Raw genomic sequence first — 20,323 nt, 5'->3', positions numbered from 1 at the left:
ACTCCCTTGTGCCAGGTGATGAGACGAGTGGCTCTGGCAGTGGAAGCGGCTGTACGGATGACATCTGTCCCACTGAGTTTGATTTCGTCATGACTGAAGCACCGCCTGTTGACTCAGACAGGAGAGAGGTGGAGGCTTCAGCCACACAACCCAACCAGTCACTGCAGACATTGCTCTTCGCCTTCATCAGCCTCGTACTACAGAGACAATGGAGATAATCTTGGAACTGGTCAGAGAAACTGTGTTTTAGCTACAGAAACAGCCAACTTCCTTCTTTTCTTACACTCTTGGACAATGGACTATGCCACAAACACTTGCAGTTTTCTATGCGAAGAGAGCAGTACTGCAATCTGCTTCCCTTTTTGTTTTCCCAAAGAGCACCAGGTGCCAGACTGAACTGCTTCCTGTTTTTTGCAGATATCTCTGAAGACGATATCCATTCTTGAGAGAATTCTTTCTCAGATCTTTACTACAGGAGACTTTCTAAGCTTAATTTCCTTTTATGCTGCAGAAGTAAAAGGATCTTACAGTGAATGTTTTTTTCTTTTTTCCCCTAATGAAAAAAAAAAAAAGAGTGGGGGTGGGAGGAGCAGAAACAAAGGAAGCAGTTTTCTTTATGAGTTGGGCCTAACTCCAGGTTGCTGCCTGTAAGTCTCAAAAATCAAGAGAACAAAAGACAAGAAAGAAAATAATGCAACCGTTCTTCACTGACAGTCGGGTTTCCTTTAGGAACTTCTGTAGAGTAATTCAGGTCATTGGAATGATAGATGCTATAAAGAGGCAGTCTGGATTTTTTTCCAACACTAAAGTTCGGCTCAATGGTAAATGTCTTGCAATCCACCTGCCAACCACTTCAGATTGGTATGAAAGTAGAGAAGCTGAAAAGCAAGTTCTTCTTTTAGTATGATAGTAACTCCACTATCTTCAGAATATCATGTTACAGTTTTTTAGGATTAAATTCCTAATGCTCAGTTTAAAAAAAAAATAAAAAAATAAAAAAATAAAAAAAAATAAAAAAAAGAAAAGAAAAGGAATAGTAGCACGATTTTGCCTAGCTTCTTTTAGTGTTAATCCATGTTATGCAATTGGCACAAATTTCCACTTAGTTTACCATCAGCCACGGTGGTAATGCTAAACAGCTCTCCTGACAAATCTCCCCTCAAGGGTTTGGGCAGAAAATAATCTCTTGTGATAAAATCTCTTTCCTTTTATCACTGTTCTGACATCAATTAGGGCTTTCTGCTACTATGTTTATTATCCTACCAAGATGGCAGTTCTCTAATGGACTAACAATGGCGACCAGATCGATAGAGTATTTCACATCTAACCACGTCTTTCATGTCACTTAATTTCAGTATCACAGGGATTTCTTCTACAAATTTCAGAACAAACAAATATATAGTACTGACATGGAGATTTCTTTCACTTTTTTAGTCTTAGTATGATCATCTATTTTTATATATATAAATATATATAAATCACAGATTTTAACTTCTTAATTACAAGCTCAGGGTTGACACTTCTTTGTAAAAAAAATAAAATATGTTTGGTCAACCAGCTCTTCTGCTTTTGTGCTACTCTGAAAAGCAACCCTTTAATGACTGGTCAGCACGAAAATCTAAGAAGAGAATTTTTTACATATCCAGTTGTCCATTTCTTAACAAATTTGCAGAGTGCGGGAGAGAAATCTCTCTCATCTCTATGTATTCGTGTGAGCATGGAAGTTTGTGTGATAGGCCTAGAGAAAGACACGGATGTTATTCGTGATGGCAAATGTACTCTCAGATTCTTCAAGGATACATTGCTTTAATAATCATTGCCTGAATGGATGTGGTCCTGGCTAGAGTTTCCTTGATTTTTATCTGGTTGCAAGACCAGAGATGGAAGCTATTTAAATCCTGGACAAATGAGAGTAAACAGTTAGACATCAAAGACTTCCCTCCTCCATCATCTACAGAAAAAGAGCTTCTGTAACAATGCTGTGTAGTGGTGAAAAGATTCTGCAGAAGCTTTTTTCCTGATTCTTTTGGTGACTCTAGAAATTGCATAGATAAATTATGGAAATACTGTAAAGCCAGCCAACCACATTACAATTTAACAACAGAGCAGGTAGATCATAACTATTGTAATCTCTTTTTCTCGTCAAATTATAATTAGATATCGATTTAGGCATGACATTAAAGTAGAAAACACATAGCACATGAGCATAAAGGATGCTTAAGCACTTTTACCAAAAAGTATTTACAAACTATCTGTGTAGTAGGTCTGATAAAAATGCATAGGTCTTGAGCCACTCATAATCCATTCTTATATTTTCTAATTTGTCTGCTTTGCAGTGTAATGATCTCTTCTTCTTGGCCCAATCTAGTGTGCAGGAGTAACTGGAATATGTTCAGACCAAGCATGTCTTACAACAGACTTAGCAGTGTTTAGCCACTCTGATAGCTCACTCTAGAGATGATCTCATGATTCAATGCTTTCAGGAAGTTAAGTAGTATTAAAACCAGTTCTTACAAGCTTTTGTTTTGTTTTGTTTTGTTTATTGACTATGGTATAACAGACATCAATTAGAGGATCTTCCTTTTTATTTTTCCTGAACTTGCATATCATCCTCTACAAAGAGGGAGTTCTTTGGTTCATCTTTATCTACCAATGTACACATCATTTTCATGCCATTAATCCTCTACAACCTTGTTTTATTGTCCCATTGTGTTCTTACTCAGTAGAAACTGATGCTATTTCTATCTGATTATCCTTGTTCTGGAATTTTATCAACAGATGATGAAATCCAGCTGCTAAGGCATTTCCTCCACTGTAGTTTCTCCACACTGCAGATTATGGTGCTGATGGACTCCAATGGTTTTTGTGTTAACTTTGGCCTAGATTTAAGCAATCTGATGACCACATTGGGTATCTATTGTGCTTCCACCTATTTGTAGCCCTCTGGATCATGTGCAAGGGGTAAGAGGAATCACCAAGAACAAGGGGCTTGCCAAAGGCTACTCTCAGTGGGTGAGGAGGTAAATGTTCTAACAAGGAGTTTGTAGGGGAGGCCCTGCTCTACTTGCACTGTATCTTACAAACTGCTCATGAAACAATGGGCCCAGCTAATCTCTGCTGAAATGTGATTGTCTCGTGGGCATTCTGTCAGAAATCTTCCTTATTATTTCTCTGCTTATTTTCCTACTATGCGTGGCGATATCTTGTCAGGAGATGGAGATCCCTTTGCATGAGGTATTAAGCATACATTTCTTTAATAGTCCCAGAAGGTTGAATACTCTCTTTATGCACTGCATTTTCCTAAGATTAAGAGAGCTATTAAATCCACAGACCAAATGAGATTGGGAAGAAAGGAAAGAAAAGAAAAAGGAAAAAAAAAGTAATGTTCATAAATGTGAAAATCTACATAATTTCCAATGCTTCTGTTTGCACCTCCTTTACAATCAATAACTCTTCTTTCAAGGTAATTTTTTGGTGTGCTGCAGTTCAAATATTTCTCTTCTGCCAACAGCTGATAAAGTAAGGAATAATTAAGAAGACAATTATCCGCATAAGAAAGAAGACTCCAGTCCTAAGGAAAAATACTTTAACTGTATAACCCCTTTACGTGGTGCAACTCAGTTTTTTCCATTTTATGCTCTTTTAAGGTGGAGGCTCCTAAAACATTAGTTGCAATGAATCATATAACCAGTGCTAGAGATCTTTGAGTTAATATTAATTAAAACCATTTTGCATTGTCAACAAAGTTTTAGTGTTTAGTGTACAGCAGATTTTTCTATTAATGCCACAGTACATACTTCTGTAACCGCAGCGCGGACTGTTTGAGGTCTGGCTACATCTCAAGCATTTCAGGAAAGGTAGTTGGAAAAAGGGGGGGTAAAAATTTCCTACTGAACAGTAATAACAATAATAACCTATGCCTAAGGGTTCTGGTAAGGGCTGATCTATCTCAGTTCCCTAAGAGCATCAGAGAGCTCTGTCCAGAGAAAGCTCCCAAAATCTGAGTGTCATCACACAAAAATCATCCCAGTTCTGTGTGATTTTAGGAAGCATCATTACAGCTGTGCCTTCCCATGGCTGTGTGAACTGGTTTGAGCTGCTTCCATGTAAGATGGCTATGATCAAGAGCTGCTGCTGCTGAGAGATGGGCTGCTCATAGTGTCTCAATGGGCAGCAGTTGCCTTCAGTTTACTAACTGACCCTGAGTCATTACCAAATGTATCTATACTTATTCACTGAGACTTTTTTATTACTCTAACATGATAAAATAAATTACAGCACTGATGTGAGTTGTGTTTTTTGTTTTTAATCCACTTCCACAGGTGAGCCATCAGAAAAGAACGCAGAAAACTGTAGAATGATTCTGATGAGAAATCAGGTTTCTGCAGGTTTCATTATGGAAACAAACATCTGGATAAACTTCAGATATCAAGAATAAACTCACATTTCTAAAACTGCTAGTATTTATTTATGAAGCCACAGATTTTCAAACTTGCTGTATGAGAATTAAAACAGTTAACAACAGCAAAACATCATGTAGCATTGCAAAACCCCTAATTTTGAAGGGAAATTGAAAGGCTAAGTCAAAGTTATAGATTTAAGAATATGATGTCAAAATGCAATAGCACTGTAATGTATATGTTCAAGAAAATTAGGGCAGGTGATGCACCAAATAAGGCAATGTTTCCATTCCAGCTGCTCACACTGGCTGTGATGATTGCGTTAACATGTATTATTATGACTCTTCAGAAAAAATGGTGATGAAGTCCATAGTGCTGCAGTAATAGAGTGTGTGGAAGAAAAACAGAATGATGTTAACTCTTCTCATCCATTAAAAAGCATAGGAGACCTGATGGAGAACAAAGAACTCTTATATTGACTTTAAAAATAAACTTCTAGCATCAGACAAATGAGGTGATCTCAAATTTATTCTGTCAGAATGTTTTCCGGCAGTCCACTGTAATCAAATCTGCTGAACAATGTGAGTAGTCAGTCAATTGAAGGTTATTTGCCAGTGTAACGTGAATGTGAAACATTTGTATACAGAAGTTACTACTTCTCTACTGAAATGACTACATAGTTTACAATTCTGATCATGTATCCCATGTGGCTGCTTAGCAAAACGTGTATTGTTTGAGTGAAATCACATCCCTGCTAAGGAAACTGAGAGCTTTGTCACCAAGTTCAGAAGATATTTGCTGTAATCAGGCTGAGAAAATAAGTCCTTGTTATGGAAGTTACTTATATTCAATGTCTTTCTGACTTTCAGGAAGACAGCAACATTATCCATATAAAATTGACATTATTGTCTTTACCCGTGTGTCCAAATTTTACTTCAAAGCAGTCACAGTTCATGCCCATCTTCCCCAGAGCTGAGGTCTCTATATTGCCAAGAAGGTGAAAAAGTCACATGGATTTGTCCATAGCAAGTCTGCATCATTAAATCAAACCAGTTTAAAAAAGAAAAGAATAAGAAAAAACAGGTCGGTGTTTCAATCAGCTCTCATTTCAACTTACTTTTAATTCTGTAGCATTGATACTTACCAGTGCAAGAAGGATGAAAGGCTCTTGTTTCACGGCCCACTGGATTTATTTTATTTTTTTTTTCTGCTTGCTTTTCCTCCTTTATTCTGGCACCAGGAAATCTGTGAGACTTCATGCTTTAAGTGCTTGGCAGAATCCAGTGGTGCTGTTTGTTTATCAAACTAAGAACAGATGCCTTAGCAAAAGAAGTTGTCCTTACCGTAGGGAGGAATGAGGAAAAGGAAGTTTTGATAGCAAAAATGAGGTACAGGATGGCAACTTTTTATCTTGAATATAATGAAGTGCCTCTGTCAGTAACTCAGAGGGTCTTTAAATGCCAAATTTCCAGGGAAGACAAATCCACTTCATTTGAGAGAGAAAAAAAGTACAAATTTATAACTGGATAAAAATATAACAACTGAAGAATGAGTGAGAGAAGCAAAGACTTCACAGTGATGCCAGGCAGATAGATGATAACAGGAGGACTAACAATAGCAGAGACTGGAAGTCACACTAAGAACATCTAGTGTGCTTCACTTCTTTCCAGCTCTTACTTTTGATCTACTGTCAGTGAATTTTCTGTGTAATTATAACCATCCAGTTGTGTACATACCAAAGACCCAAATTCAGCTTCACAAACCAGCATCTACAGGACCCCTCTCTCTCTTCTTTGTTTCCAGGTACTTTACCTACTTATCTTTCAGTATGTGAGGAAGAATTTACTACCTAAAACGGACTTCTGTGTCTTTCCTAACATTTCACATAAAAATATCAATTATTTTGTAGCAGGAGTCCTTCACATTCTCACAAAAATCACGTGATTTCATTATGCATCTAGTGTGCTTTCTTATCAAGATGACTCTCATGTGGATTTAGGAGAAATCCAATTCCGCTAGTTGAACCAAGATTTAGCAGAGATCTCCCAAGTTCCCAAGTATCCCAAACACCAGGTTATAGATGAGCTCTGGCATTGTTCCCCTCTCTGCTTCTCATTCTCCACCTCAAAGCATCATTCTGGCCCAAGACATATATTTGTTGCAGTTGGACTTGATGGTCTTGAAGGTCATTTCCAACCTGATCAATTTTGTGATTCTGTGATTCCCATCTGGCTCTCCCTACTCCTCAAGCCACACATTCTTTTCTGTCTTGGAGTTACCAGCAGCCCTATCACCATTCTCTTCTCCAGGTTGAGCCCCCTTCAGCCATTTTAGTTCAATGAATTTCCTGTCTCTCTTCCCCAGAGATTTTGGTAGAATTTCTATGCTTTTGGTAGAATGTCAAGCTGCAATTTTTATTATTTAATTATTATTTTTTTCTTTTTTTGGACAGAGAATGTAGCAACAAAGAAATCCGGCACTTCTTTTTGTATTTGTTGTTATTTTGTTTGGGGCTTTTTTGTCTTTGTTTTTCATGGGGTGTGAGGTTTTTTTGTTTGGTTGGCTTTTTGTCTATCAAAATCTACCTTTAGCTTTTATTCTCTGTTCTAAGCATATGCTCCAACGATATGCTCTTGATCATCCTGATGGTCATAAATTCTGATGACCCTTTTTTCAATCAAATATAACATTACAGCTTATACATGTTACTCACTCATTTAATCGTGGCAAAACGCTGTGTCTTCCCTGTAACTATAACATATAGTTTGTGTGTCGTTGTCTACTGTGCTGATGAGCCAACAAAACCAGTGGCAAGACATTTATGGATTTTCTATGTCAGGATAACCTTAAGAGGTAGCACCATCAGGAAAATTTACTAACAGTTCTGTAAGTGTTTGTTTTGAGGTTTGGTACTAGATTTTTTTCCCCCTCTTACTCCAGTTTAACATTTTGAGCTTTGATTTTTTTTTCATATTGGTTGTGTGTGTATTATATGTATGTAAAATGAACTGTTATGGTCTTTAGAAAGCACAGACAAAAACTAAGTGGTCAGTCTATCTTAATCTTCTTGGATGAACTCTGGACCCATGAATAGTCTCAAAAATCTGCCCAAAGAGAAGTTGGACGAGTTCAGATCTCAGCTTTATTCTATTAGTCGAGCTTGAGACAGTAAAAATATCTTGTAAATCGTCTGTGAATGCATGTATGCATGGGGAGGCAGGGAAAGGAGCACTTTCTTACATCTCCAAAATATTTTGAAGATTCTTCCCAGGTTTCCCTAATCTGAACACAAATTTACAAATGAAAAGTTATCATTCAGGTGTTCAAGGAACTCAAACAAATTAAATGATGGACTTTTATATACGCACTCTTTCCAGGTTACTTTGCTTTGTTGGTAAACAATATCATTTAATTTCCACTTGCAATTTTATTACATTTAGTAAATTCTACGAAAGCATTTTGTTTAAATAGGTCAGGTGTCTTTATTTTTGCTTCAATTGACATTTATAGTTTCTTGTTAAACTTTTACGATTCCAGACGTATGAACATCACTTGAAAGCATGCAAATTGTTAGCTCTGGATTTGATGCTGTATTTCTAGATTGGTATTTAACAAAGTTAAATGTGAGTTGCTGGAGAGGATGTTCAAATGCAAGTCAAGTTTAGAATAAAATCAGTTTTATACAGAAACAGGGCTGAGTAGAGAAAATTTCATTTAATATTAAGCATACATTTCTACAGATACAATTTTAACATTTCAGCCTAATCTGAAGCTAAATAAATAATTAAATTTTAAAAGATCATGCCTGTAACTAAGTGATACAGCTTGTTTTGCAAGAGTTCCAATCAAAGTGAAAGCAAAATCCCAAGTTCTCCCATTTCCAAATACTACTTCAAATGTCTCATCATTTAGCAGCACACAGCAGTTTACATATATATATAGCAATGTATCTAGGCAGAGTCAGAACTTTCAAGGAAAAGATTCTTCAAGGCTTTGTAACTTCAGAGAAGTAATGTACCATGGACAGAATCAAAATTCATACCGTCGATATACAATAGTTCCAATATGTTTTTGAGATAGGTTTCACAGAGCCCAATATCTTTTTGTGTAAAATGCCTTAAGTCACTTTCTGTAGGGCTAATGCAACTGAATTTTTTTCTGTATATAGCTTTTTATAATAATTACTTCGGATGCAACACAAGACTTTTCTTTCCACTACAATCTTTTACAGCCTTATGATTACTATGATACACAGATTATGAAAGCTTTGCATTATTAGCTATAAATGCACTTTCAATTCAATTCAAGACTTTGAACTTGGAAGCAAGAACGTGTGACAGTGCCAAGAGTACCAAGGCCTTCCTGATGTGTAACCTTTCCATTCTTTCAGGCTTGAAATCTTTTCCCACCCACTCTTTCTCCTCTTACCCTAACTGTTTTCATGAAAACTGGCTGTGTCTTAGGGTCTAAGGTCATCTCATCTAGGACTAGGTTCTTCAGGGAGCACAGCATTTGGAAAGGCTGTCTTTCTAGGTCTTCGCAGTTAGTCCGAAGATATGGGCATCTCTATAGCTGGGCTTGACCGTATCTGTTCCCTACACAGGCAGCCTGGGATGACAAGGTCTGTCATTTAGGCCTCACTTAAGTGCCTGTAGGTGGATGTCACTGGTGAGACTGAGGCAATCCAGGCTTCTCCCAGTCTCTCTCCTGCCTTTCTCTACTTCGTGCCAGTGCTGGAGTGAGGAGCCTGGAGAGGGATCCCATGAGGTAAAGTCATGCTATGACTCCTTCATTTCTGGGCTGAACCAACCCTGATGTTGACATGAAATCCACATGTATTCACTGTTCTGAATTCTGCCTAATGTTGTTTCTTTTACAATCTTCTCTATCAGACTTTTCAACCTGTCAACTATTCCTAACCATGGACAGGCACTGTGGCTGCCCTCACTGTGCATATGCAGAAGGGGACAGAATTCGAACAGTTCTTTCTTGAAATTCCAGATGCTTTCCAAAGGCTGGGGAGAGCCAGCTAAGAGAGTTAGAGAGAAGTGTGGTGCGCATCTCTGGAGGGCAGACAGCAGATTACTGTAATGCCTCAAGAGTGACAGCAGTGATCAAAATACCCATCAGGTTTAATCATTAATGCACTTAGTTTTTTGTCAGTCTCAGCCCTTACTGCATCACTGAAAGTATATGCTTTCAAAGAGGTCAGTAGAGAAAGCAAGGGTAATATACACAGGATAATGCTGACAGACTAATCTTGCAAAATATCTGATTGTTATGGCAGAAAATAACCATTTAAAAACTGAAAATAATGAAGTACAGTCTCCTCTGTAACTCCTGCTGTCTCATGGGACTCCATAATAAAGAAACTCTATTTCTTTTATCAGCCCACCTTTTTAAGGTTGGTATTTGAAATGTGTCAGAAAACAAAAGTCCTAGTTGTAAAGCACTCATTCATTGTCTGATTTCTTAGGTCTTCTGTTCTTCCACTTTGTTTCAATTTTTGTATTTCTGAAAATGGCAAGCTCACATGTTATATGTGTGTATGTTTCTTCCTATTATATATAATTATTTTCACATATGCAGACATATAGATCTATACAGCCTCAAGCCAGTAATATACAAGTGTATATTTTATAAAAGGGCATTGGAAGGACTCAGTTTACTACAATACTTGACACAGATCTAATGAGGAGAGTCCCAGGCAGGGTCTTCAGCTTTAGAGGTGATTATAACTTTTGTGTCTACAAATGCTGTTGTAATTTTCTGAAATAACTGTGAAAATGGTGAGTTTAAAATGCTATTTGGCAACATCTATTGAGGGAGAGAACCATCCAGACAAAAACAGCAACCTCAGTAGTATCTCATTCACAGCATTTGGGGTCTAAATGTTATGGATTTCATTATCTCTTGGTTTTGCTTTGAATGCAAAACAAAACTTGTGAAAGGTCACTAAGCTTTTCAGAACCCTTTCAGGCTACAATGATGGGTCTCTGATGACTTGGGTAATTCAGTGAATTGGTTAAAACACTGATTATCAGAACTACCATCCTATGTGGTTGTTTTTTCTAGATGAAATTTATAATTCACAGAGAGTGGCTCTCACTTCTAATGGTATCACCTGACACTGAATTACATATCTGTAATCATAGCACCACTGTCCATCATCCAGGAAAGAAATGGCACCACAATACTCCATGGATAACCCTTGCAGCCACTGGATCTTTTTCACCACATCTTTCCTTTCCTCGCAGTTTTCTCCACAACGTTTTGATTAGTAGAAATGCATTCAGATTTCTCTGGGGATAAAAATATGGGATGTGTCTGACATTTTCAAGACAACCTCAGATGGTACTGTTCAATCCATTGCTTTTCCATTTCCCCTTGAGTCTTATACTAAGTTCAGAATACAACAGTTAGTTAATGTGATTTTCACAAAGCAGTGATCAGTAATGTAAATACCATTTCTTCCCTCAAGACTTATATTGAATTCTGTGTTTCTTACGCTTGTTTCTTTCACAATTTGTCATGTCAAGGATGTTAAAGATGATATTTGGAAATCATAGAACAGTTAAACCATGAACTGCTGTGCACTTGTCCATTAGTAAGAAAAGTTTGACTGCAAGAGTATTTTGTTGGAAGGGTTGTACTGACAGTCATTTACACATATATATATATTTGTAGTGCTATGCCTGCTTCTTTCATGTACCTTAAATTACTACCAGATAATGAATGACCTTCTATTAAACTCATTTTTTTGTAATGCATTTTTCTAAAATATAGGCATTAGAAGACATTGCTGCTCAGCCAAGGCAATTTTGCCTAGTGCAATATTGTGTTACTAGACAAAGGCATTTAAAAAAGGACATACGTTTTATTTTCTAAATCAATACTTTCTTTTGCTGCTTACTGAAAAATCCTTTTTTAGTATTTACAACCCATTTGAGAGTTAGGATAGGATTGTAATATTCAATAACAGACTGAGACAATAGCTAGCATTCTTAAAGATTAATTCTGTTTGCCCTGTCTTTTGCCTGCAAATGTTATCCATGTAATGCTTTTCAGAAAAAGTGTACCTTGTTAGTTCCCTTGCTTTATGGTATACATATATTAATGAGTATGTATTTTCATTGACAACAGTATAAGGCAAGTTATTCCTTTCATAGTGTTATTATGCTGTTTATTCATGTGCATATTTTAAATTTGCAATGACTTGCTGGAAAGTCTAATTGATTGTCACTGATTAATAGCCAAAGCTTTGCTTTTGTTTAGACACCAGTACATAAAATTCTGATAATTAAATGAAAGTTTAATTCTGCTCATTAGATCTTAAAGATGTTCTTTTCAAAATCACAGCAATCTCTTTATCAGTGTATCATCTCCACAAAAACGCTGTGTTGAAAATTTTAGAAAGCATAGTTTTTCCAGTTGTTTTTATTATGAGAAATAAAGAGACTTTCCTCAGTTAAACAAGAAGATACAGTGACCTTGATATTAATATTGCCATAATTGGATTGATAATGCATTAAAATAAAGAATCTGTGATTAATTAATGCTACATGCAGAGAGCACAATATCTCAACTGAAAAAGCTTTCTTGTTGGGAAAGTCATATGCAGACCATCTACCGTAGGTACCTTGCTGCAGTAACTACTAGGGCATGCAATGTCAAGAAAGCAATGAGGGAGTCAAACTATGCCACCCAGCATCACCAGATTTTGACTGGCTATGCCATCAATAGACAGAACTAGAGAAATGTTCTCTCCACATATAGGTGAACATATTATGCATTGCTCCTACTTCTTTCTGTTGGCAGTACCTGTGATCCTTGGTCTGGCAACATAGTATAATAAACTGTGTGAATGATTCGTGGCTATCTTCAGCTTAGAAACTGTTATATTCATTGCACAATGCCCTAGCAAGTGGCTTGCATGCAGCCCTTTAATGTGAACAGTAAGGACTGCTGATCAGAAGTAGTTATTTTTGGAAGTGTAACTATTCCCATGTTTTATGGATAAGGATAGTGTAACGTAACTTCTCCCTTCAACCTGAAGATAGAAAGTGGTACAGCAACCTGGACAATGTAATTTCTGCTCTTTGAAGACTATGCAATGGAGGATCAGAAACATCTTTCCTAGCTTTTCTGGTCCTCCTTTCATTGAAGTTAGTGAAACTTTGCCATTGGCTTCAGTTCTAGGAGAAGCATATCTAACAAATTTGATACTAACTATTAAAATTTGTGCTTATACCTTTGGTGTCTCTCAAACAACACTTGACGACGCACACTTTATTCTGTCGTAATTACAGCAGTAATGAAGTGTGGGGCAACCTTTTACACTGTTGCTCAATACTCAGTACTGTACGTATAAATACTTGACACCTCAGTGAAGACATTGACATGCCTTATTCATTCTAGTTATTTTTATAGTATTGGTTTTGTTAGATTGCTTTACAGCATATAGAATAAAACTATAACTGCTCTGGCTTGAAACTGTCCAGTTCATTTTTATCCAAGATGTGTTAAAAAAATCTATTCATGTTCATCAGTTCTTCTTGTTCTCATCACCCTTCACTCACACCTTGAAGGCAATGTATCTTGGTGGTTGAAAACAGGGATTTGATATTCTCTGATGGACTACAATAAATACCTGAAATAAGAACATGCCTCGTGCCTTGTGGTTTGTTGGCTGTAAAATGAAATGTGCTCTCTGCGGGTCAGTAATGTTAACCTCATGATTGCCAGCTACTGGAGAACTGAGAGGTAAAGTGAATCTTTAAAGTACTTTATGAGTTCATTTTACAGCATTCTTTTTCCATGTCATTTCCATGACATTTATGTACAAACAATGCACTTCTAAAACATGTCAGAGAAGTGAAGAATGTTGTGGAAGTGTCAAAAGTCATGACATCTAAAGATGAAATAGTAGTAATTTATATATTTGCTTGAAAATGACAGGAGCTTTTTCTGACTATGTGTAAAATAGATAGTTTAAAAAATGATGCTCTGTTTTCACTTAATTTTGAGTCAATAAGATTACAACCTGATTTAATGATACTTTTCATTGCAAATGTTGAACTGCAATAAAAACCATCTTTTTTACATAAATGTCCATGGTATACAAATCTTAAAATATAAATCAATATTGTTCTTTAAGAAACTGGAAAAAGATTTGTTTCTCTATTCTGTTTGATTTGTTTTAATTCTTGCAGAGGAATCTAATATTTCCAAAGAAGTCATTAAACATTTGATGCAGCCACTTTAGAATTCTTCTGTTGATTTGAATTTAAGTTTAAAGGCACCATTCAGAATGTTCTCAAGAACTTCAAATGAAACTAGAGGCCCAAGATTAGGCAACAGAATCAAATTCCTAAATTCAGGTGAGCTGAATCTCACCATTGCCTGGTACAAGATTTAGGTGAACTGAATCTCATCTCAAGACAGGTTTTTGTGTCCAAACATCAGTGATATTCTAGATGCTGTGTTATGTCCTAAGCACTTCTGCAGGGCTCATCGAGTCAAGGTTTCCATTACATTCATTTATGTAGCTGGTAGAGCAGCATGAAACCTATGTCTTTCTGGGGTAGGGGTTGGAGCTGATGAATGGCACCATTAAGCATCTCTAATGGCACTGTATGACCTATTTCTGGGTATCCACAGTGAGTATCTAAGATAGATGAAGCATGTTCCTATCTAGGGATGTCTGCCCCTAAGGTGAGAGAGATCAGCTGTTTAGAAACAGCACTAGTGAAAGAAACATTTGAGCAGAACTGAGAGTATACTCACTCTACTTAAGTGCCCTGTGTGCTGTGTTCCCCATTCTATGCAAAAATGATAATAATAATAACCAAACAAAAAAAAACCCTGAGTTTTGAAATAAAAAATAATACTTCTTTGGTTTTCAGACTCTAAAATGATTTTCTGTCTGTAATAATTTTGCAGTATTCCTTACTCTAGTAATGCAAGGGGAACTTCACTGTACATACTTCATGATCTAAAAGGAGGAAAAACAATTACTCATCTGAGAACAGCTAAGTGTAAGCACCAGCTGCAAATTCTGCTGCCTCCATAAAAAGACATTACCTGCAATGGTGCAGAGACTCTTCTGTAAATAATGAAAAATATGATAATTAATAACACTTTTTAACTGTTATTCTCTTCTCAGGCACCTACCACAGGGTTCTATTAGTTAGTGGTTCCTTGCTTCATATCCTGCTGGAACTGAATGTAATACTATGGCGAACAATCATTTTCTCTACCATATTTCTGATGTGTTTCATGCCCTCACGAAACACTGCAAATCTGTTGTGATATTTTTGTCTCATCAACATGCAAACAAATTCAAGGAGAATGAAATGTGAGGAGCTATTATGAAAAAAACCTGATATTGTAACTGGCTATCTGTTTGAAAACAGCAGATGCTTTCCTAGCGAAGGTTCTGGCTTCTTCTACCTGTTAGAGATGGTATTTGAAAAACAGTTTTTAGCACTGAAATAATATTGATATACTAAATCCAGAGGCTTTTCTGAATTTATTAGCATGCTGTTGTTCTAATGCTGTACTGAATGTACTGCCATATTTGCACCTCTGAATTGCGCATCCATTCTCTAGGTTGTATGGATAGTACAGGTGGTTTTCTGAAATCACGATAAATATTAATAAACCCAGGAAATATGATTTTCCTCAGTGATCCAGGAAAAGCTGTGGCCTAAGATGTTTTCTGGTGCATTGCTAACCTCGGAGACACGAGAAGGCCATCAGATACAGATACCAAGCTAGTATAAAAAATATGCAGGTGTTGAGCATTGCCAATATGATGTAAGTGCAGGAAAGTTAAGTGTGGGACAGAAGGAAGGGAGAAAAGAAAGAAGCACAGGAGTCACAGAACAACTGAATTAAGAGGAAGAGTATGAGTCAAGTAAAAATGTACTTAAAATAATACAGAAAAAAATGACATATATGGACTTTTCTTGTGCTTTTTTTGGTTTGAAGTTTCTATTTCCTGGCTTTTTTCCTGGTTGATGGTTTTCTTCGATTATATGTTTCTCCATTTTTTGCATGGAAATTAATTCAAACAAATTAAACAACAAAATCTGCACAGATACAAAAACACCTCACAAACTCTTATTTAGAGGAGTTTTCACTGAGGACTCTCATCCTTTAATATCAGTCCTGACTAGACTTTAAATATAATAAGTGTATACAGTACAAACTGTTAACACAGGGAACAATTCTTTGTGCTACATGTTTTGCAGTGCCATTCAGAACAAACTGAAAGATCCTAAACCATGCCACAGCCACAGCTGAAAACTCAGGAAATTCTGTTCTAGTGAAAGCCTGCTCCACTACATACTCCTTTAAATTTGGAAAGGGAAGGTCTGACATTCTCTGGCTGCAAAGTGAATTTGTTGAAACTTACCAAACAAAAGTAATATTCCAAGCAATCATTTTCTAGTTCAATAAACTCTCATTTCCATTCACTTTGCTCTGTGAAACCTGTTCCTAACTTTGCTTCTGAATGAAAAAAAAAGTTGTGAAATATTCAAGTAAAGCAGGGGGGGGAACAATTTTGCACAGTGCTAGCAGCAGTGTGGTTACCAGATAGCAACTATACTGATACTGAATGACTCAGAGCAACCAAGGCAAAAATGAGTATGAGGCAGTGGATGTGATGAGCTGACACAAATTCATCCATCTGAATAACACAATTAAGAATACATCAGAAAAGAATGACTAGACAATACCCAGACCAAGCTAAAAAACAGAAGTACGCACAAGGCTGAAATGAAATGAAGGATATCATTTTTATTTATTTATTTATTTATTTATTGCTTCCTTTTCAGTTTTGAGGAGAAATAAGACTTCTATCTGCCTGTTTTTCCATCTTGGCAGTCACAAGAGTATTCTTTCTTACCAGGAGATAGACATAGTGTAAATGAGCTCTGTCATCATTCTCCCCATATGTCATGATCAGATTTTTTTCCAGTCAGGATGTTGCTTTAAACAAAAATCTACATTAAAAAAAAAAAAAGAAAAAAAAGAAAAAAAAAAAAAGTATCTGCAAGATCATGAGACCTGTTCTAAGATTACAGATGGTGAGAGCTGGGTTGGGGAATAAGGAAAGGAGGTAGGAAAGAACATATCTGTCCTGGATGAAAGGATGATTTTTCCTTCTGTTAAGAATCCAGCTTTTCCTTTTCTCAGAAAGGACTGTGCTTTGCCTACACAAGTGGCATTTTTCAAAGCTTTGAGCTGAATTCTAAATCCATAGGGTTTGGCTCACCGAGTGGGTGTACACTTGTATAGAAGAAGAAGAGGCTTTCTGTACCTCATTGAAGTTTCTTTTACCAGGCATGGGGAGGAGATGTAGATGCTTTGGGATGTGACACAAATCTGAGAAATTCTAGAGCTGCTGTAAATGAATCCATTTGTTCATTTCTCTGCTGGGCAGCTGAACCACAGGGACCAGCAGGAGCAGGAACACCAAGCCAGAGCTTGCCTGCTAACCATAAAACCGGCTGCTGACATGAGTCTTAAGGGCTGCAAGTGAATTTGACATGCATTTGCAAGGGCTGAGCACACCAGTTCTTCACAACATGAACCCCAAGGGGAGCCAACATAGAGAAAAAAAGCCCTTTAGCCAGGTCTCTCTACCCTGAGCAGCCACCAAACATAGGCTGGAAAGATGTGTTGGTAAAAGCCCTTATGGAGTCTGAAATTCTGCAGTAAAAATGAAAAAGAAACCAGACAGCAAAATGTAATAAGCACTTCAGGCTCTGCCTGAGATCGATAGCAGCCAGCCCAAAGGAAGGCAGTCATCAACCTTATTCCTGGCAATACATGTTACTTGTTTTTCAGTTAATTCTGGCAGAGGAGGTAACTGTGAAGCTGTTACAGACAGCTGAGTAAGAATGCATCTGTGTTAAATATATATATAAATATATATATTATATATATATATATAATATATATATTTTATATATATATATATATATATGCATATATAAAATAAAAGTATATTTTTAAAAGTTGCTGAAAGATATTTTAAGCAAAAGTCACCCCCCAAAAAAGATATATATAATAAAAAAACTAAATAAAACAGTGAAACCTCAGAGGATTTTCTTCTGAGGCAGAAAAGAATAAATCTGTAAAGAGACTGGGTGGTCACTTAGAGATGACTGGGAAGAGGGCCTGGGAGCAGCCTGGGATACAGCAATGGAATCACCATGGAAGACATGGGATGGGACACTGTGACCACATCACTGAACATTTCAGCAGTTCCATGAGAGAAGAATGGACACAGAACCCAACTACCTTGATGATACTTTCTGGAATGTAAACCCTAATAAGAAATCAAGTGATTTTCCTATTGCCAGGCCTGGAGTTGTCCTTTGTACCACCTCTGACATCTTCAAAAAGCTGAGCACTTTTATCATCTCAGTACAGGAGACAGAGGAACTGTAGGCACACAGTCACCCAAAGGTGCTCCTGAAGCACAGCTTAAGTATCGTTTTGTAATGGACAGCTCTTTCAAGCAGGACTTTCCTTCTCATGGCACAGCTAGAGGAGAAGGAGTTATGTTTCCTGAATTAGAAGAGCATTCTGTAATCTTGCCTTACCCTGCCAGGCATTTATCCATCTAATGTAATTCAAACAGACAGCAGAGCTCTCTGTGACATGACCGCAGAAAATCGGGAACCACAGAAAGAGACCTACCACAGCCAGCACCACAGTGCTGAAAAAGGAGCTCTTTTATCTAGTCTGTGAGAAAGCCTGAGGGCAGAGATAAGGGCTGAAAAGACTTTATCTGAGCTGGAGATGAAGTTTCTGCCTCTTTTATTCTGGCACTTCTCAAAAGTGCTGTCAAAGGCAACTGCTGGAGTCAGTGCCTGATTTCTTTCCATTCTGCCTAATGAAGTTGCTCCAGAGTTCATGAGTTTGTCAACAGGCCAGAGGCTGCAAGGCACTGAAAGGAGGAGAGCTGAACAGGAAGGGACTGTCTGCTCTGGGTGAGACCTGACCACTTATTCCCTCTGCTGAGTAGTTTGGTACGTTCAGGGTGAGCTGCTTCATAATGGCCCTCACATACACATCTCTCACTCTCATCATGGCAGTTATTAGCTTAGTTTGCAAATCCCATTTCTCCTTATACATAGGTGGTGTCAGGGCACTTTGAGTGAGTGATGGTAACATCGCCAAGAGCACAGGTGGGATCAGTGAACATCAAGATAGGAGGCATTCAAGGTCTCTGTTCACTGCAGGGAAGTTGATCTATATGGCCTTTAGGGATCCCTTCCAACTCAAACAGTTCTGTGATTGTATGTCAGTCAGACCTGCAGGTACTGCTCTTAGGCAAATATATGAAGATCTCTTAAGTGGTAGGTTGAGGGTCACACTTTCTTCTTGTGTTTCTTCCTTTGAGGCTCCCCTGCTAGTATCAGAGTGTGATTTTGGATCTGTACGGAAGCTTATATATTGGCTTACCCTGCAACATAATGGAGAGGTAGCTTTTGATGTTCATGTTCTTTCAGGGAAAAGGCCCCAGAAGAGGTAGTTGGAGTATATAATGATGGCCAGCACTGATGCCATTTCTTCTGCCCACTCAGGTCTTGGAAAGATAACTTTACCAAAGAAATCTGGACAATGAATACCTTACAGATACTGAGCTGTATCTTAGCTGCAGGAGCACTGAAGTAGAGCAGGATCAAAGAAGTCAGCTACTCTGCAACTCAACTATAACCATGCAGTACTGTGGAGGGCACTTAATAGACTGCATGCACTGCATGAAAAGCCAAGGAGATACTTCAGAATTAGTAGGTTTCCTTCCTAGTTGCCACCAGTCTACATGGAAGGTTCTGTGTATATCTTCGCTACTAAGTTGATGGCTTAGGAATCTCCTCACTTCTTTCTTTTTTCTTCCCACAGGCACAAAACTTCTCCCTCCCTCAAAAGCGAAGTAAAGTAAGCAGTTAATAGGAGGTCAGTAAAAGCATTGCAACTTACAATTTTACAGTAACAATCATGAGATGTGATTGCTTTACAACGCTTCTTTCCTAGATCAGGGGCAGAATCGGATCAAATTCCTCTTTGAGCAATCAGCAGAACAGCTAGCAATGATACTTAAGCTCTCACTAATTCCTTCAGGGAATTTTTGCACAAAAGCACAGGCTGTGCCTGACAGAGATGATGTGGCCACCACCAGCTTACAGCAGAGCTGAAGGATTAGGCACCTGACCCACTGGGTGAATCAGAGCAAGGCATTAGCTGCCCACAGATCCTACACAGTCAACTGAGAGAGCAATTAGCTACCGACTGGAGAGAAATCAACTTCTCAGATGGATAATCCACTCAAAAGCCCAGCATGCAGAGCTGGAAGCTGCACAGGTCTAGGTAATAAAATGAGAAAGGGATATTTTTACAGGCTGGAAAGCTGGGTTCGGGTGAACCTAATGAGGTTCAACACGGCAAAGTGCAAGGTTTTGCACTTGGGCCAGAAGAACCCCAGGCACCTGTACAGGCTGGGAGGAGTTGTTCTTGAGAGCAGCTCGGCAGAGAAGGACTTGGGGGTTCTGATGGACGAAAGACTCAACATGAGCCAGCAGTGCGCTCTGGCAGCCCGGAAAGCAAATGGGATCCTGGGCTCCATCAGGAGAGGGGTGGTCAGCAGGGATAGGGAGGTGATTGTCCCTCTCTACTCTGCTCTTGTGAGGCCCCATCTGGAGTACTGTGTCCAGGTGTGGAGCCCTCAGTACAAAAAAGACATGGAGATTATGGAAAGGGTCCAGAGGAGGGCCACGAAGATGATCAGGGGGCTGGAGCACCTCCCCTATGAGGACAGGCTGAGGGAGTTGGGTTTGTTCAGCCTGGAGAAGAGAAGGTTGCGGGGTGACCTCATAGCCCCAACCAAGCCAGCTCCATGAGCT

The 20,323-nt window shown here is 38.1% G+C and overlaps 1 protein-coding gene across 4 annotated transcripts in view; it reads left to right on the top strand.

The window, feature by feature from the left end:
• Positions 1–13,062, top strand: part of GPC6 (glypican 6) — a 720,043-nt gene extending 706,981 nt beyond the window's left edge. For all 4 annotated transcript variants that reach the window (XM_015851542.3, XM_085536013.1, XM_085536015.1 and 1 more), the window contains one exon: positions 16–13,062. In XM_015851542.3, the coding sequence (XP_015707028.2) occupies positions 16–218 (203 nt within the window). In that variant the 3' untranslated portion in view covers positions 219–13,062. The remainder of the gene's footprint in view (positions 1–15) is intronic.
• Positions 13,063–20,323: the final 7,261 nt, after the last annotated feature.

The sequence above is a fragment of the Coturnix japonica genome, chromosome 1, assembly GCF_054131305.1.
Source record: "Coturnix japonica strain WE chromosome 1, WE-NBRP24, whole genome shotgun sequence".
NCBI classification, from domain to species: Eukaryota; Metazoa; Chordata; class Aves; order Galliformes; family Phasianidae; genus Coturnix; species Coturnix japonica.
Note: the sequence above shows the minus strand (reverse complement) of the source record. Positions and strands in the feature narration are given on the sequence as shown.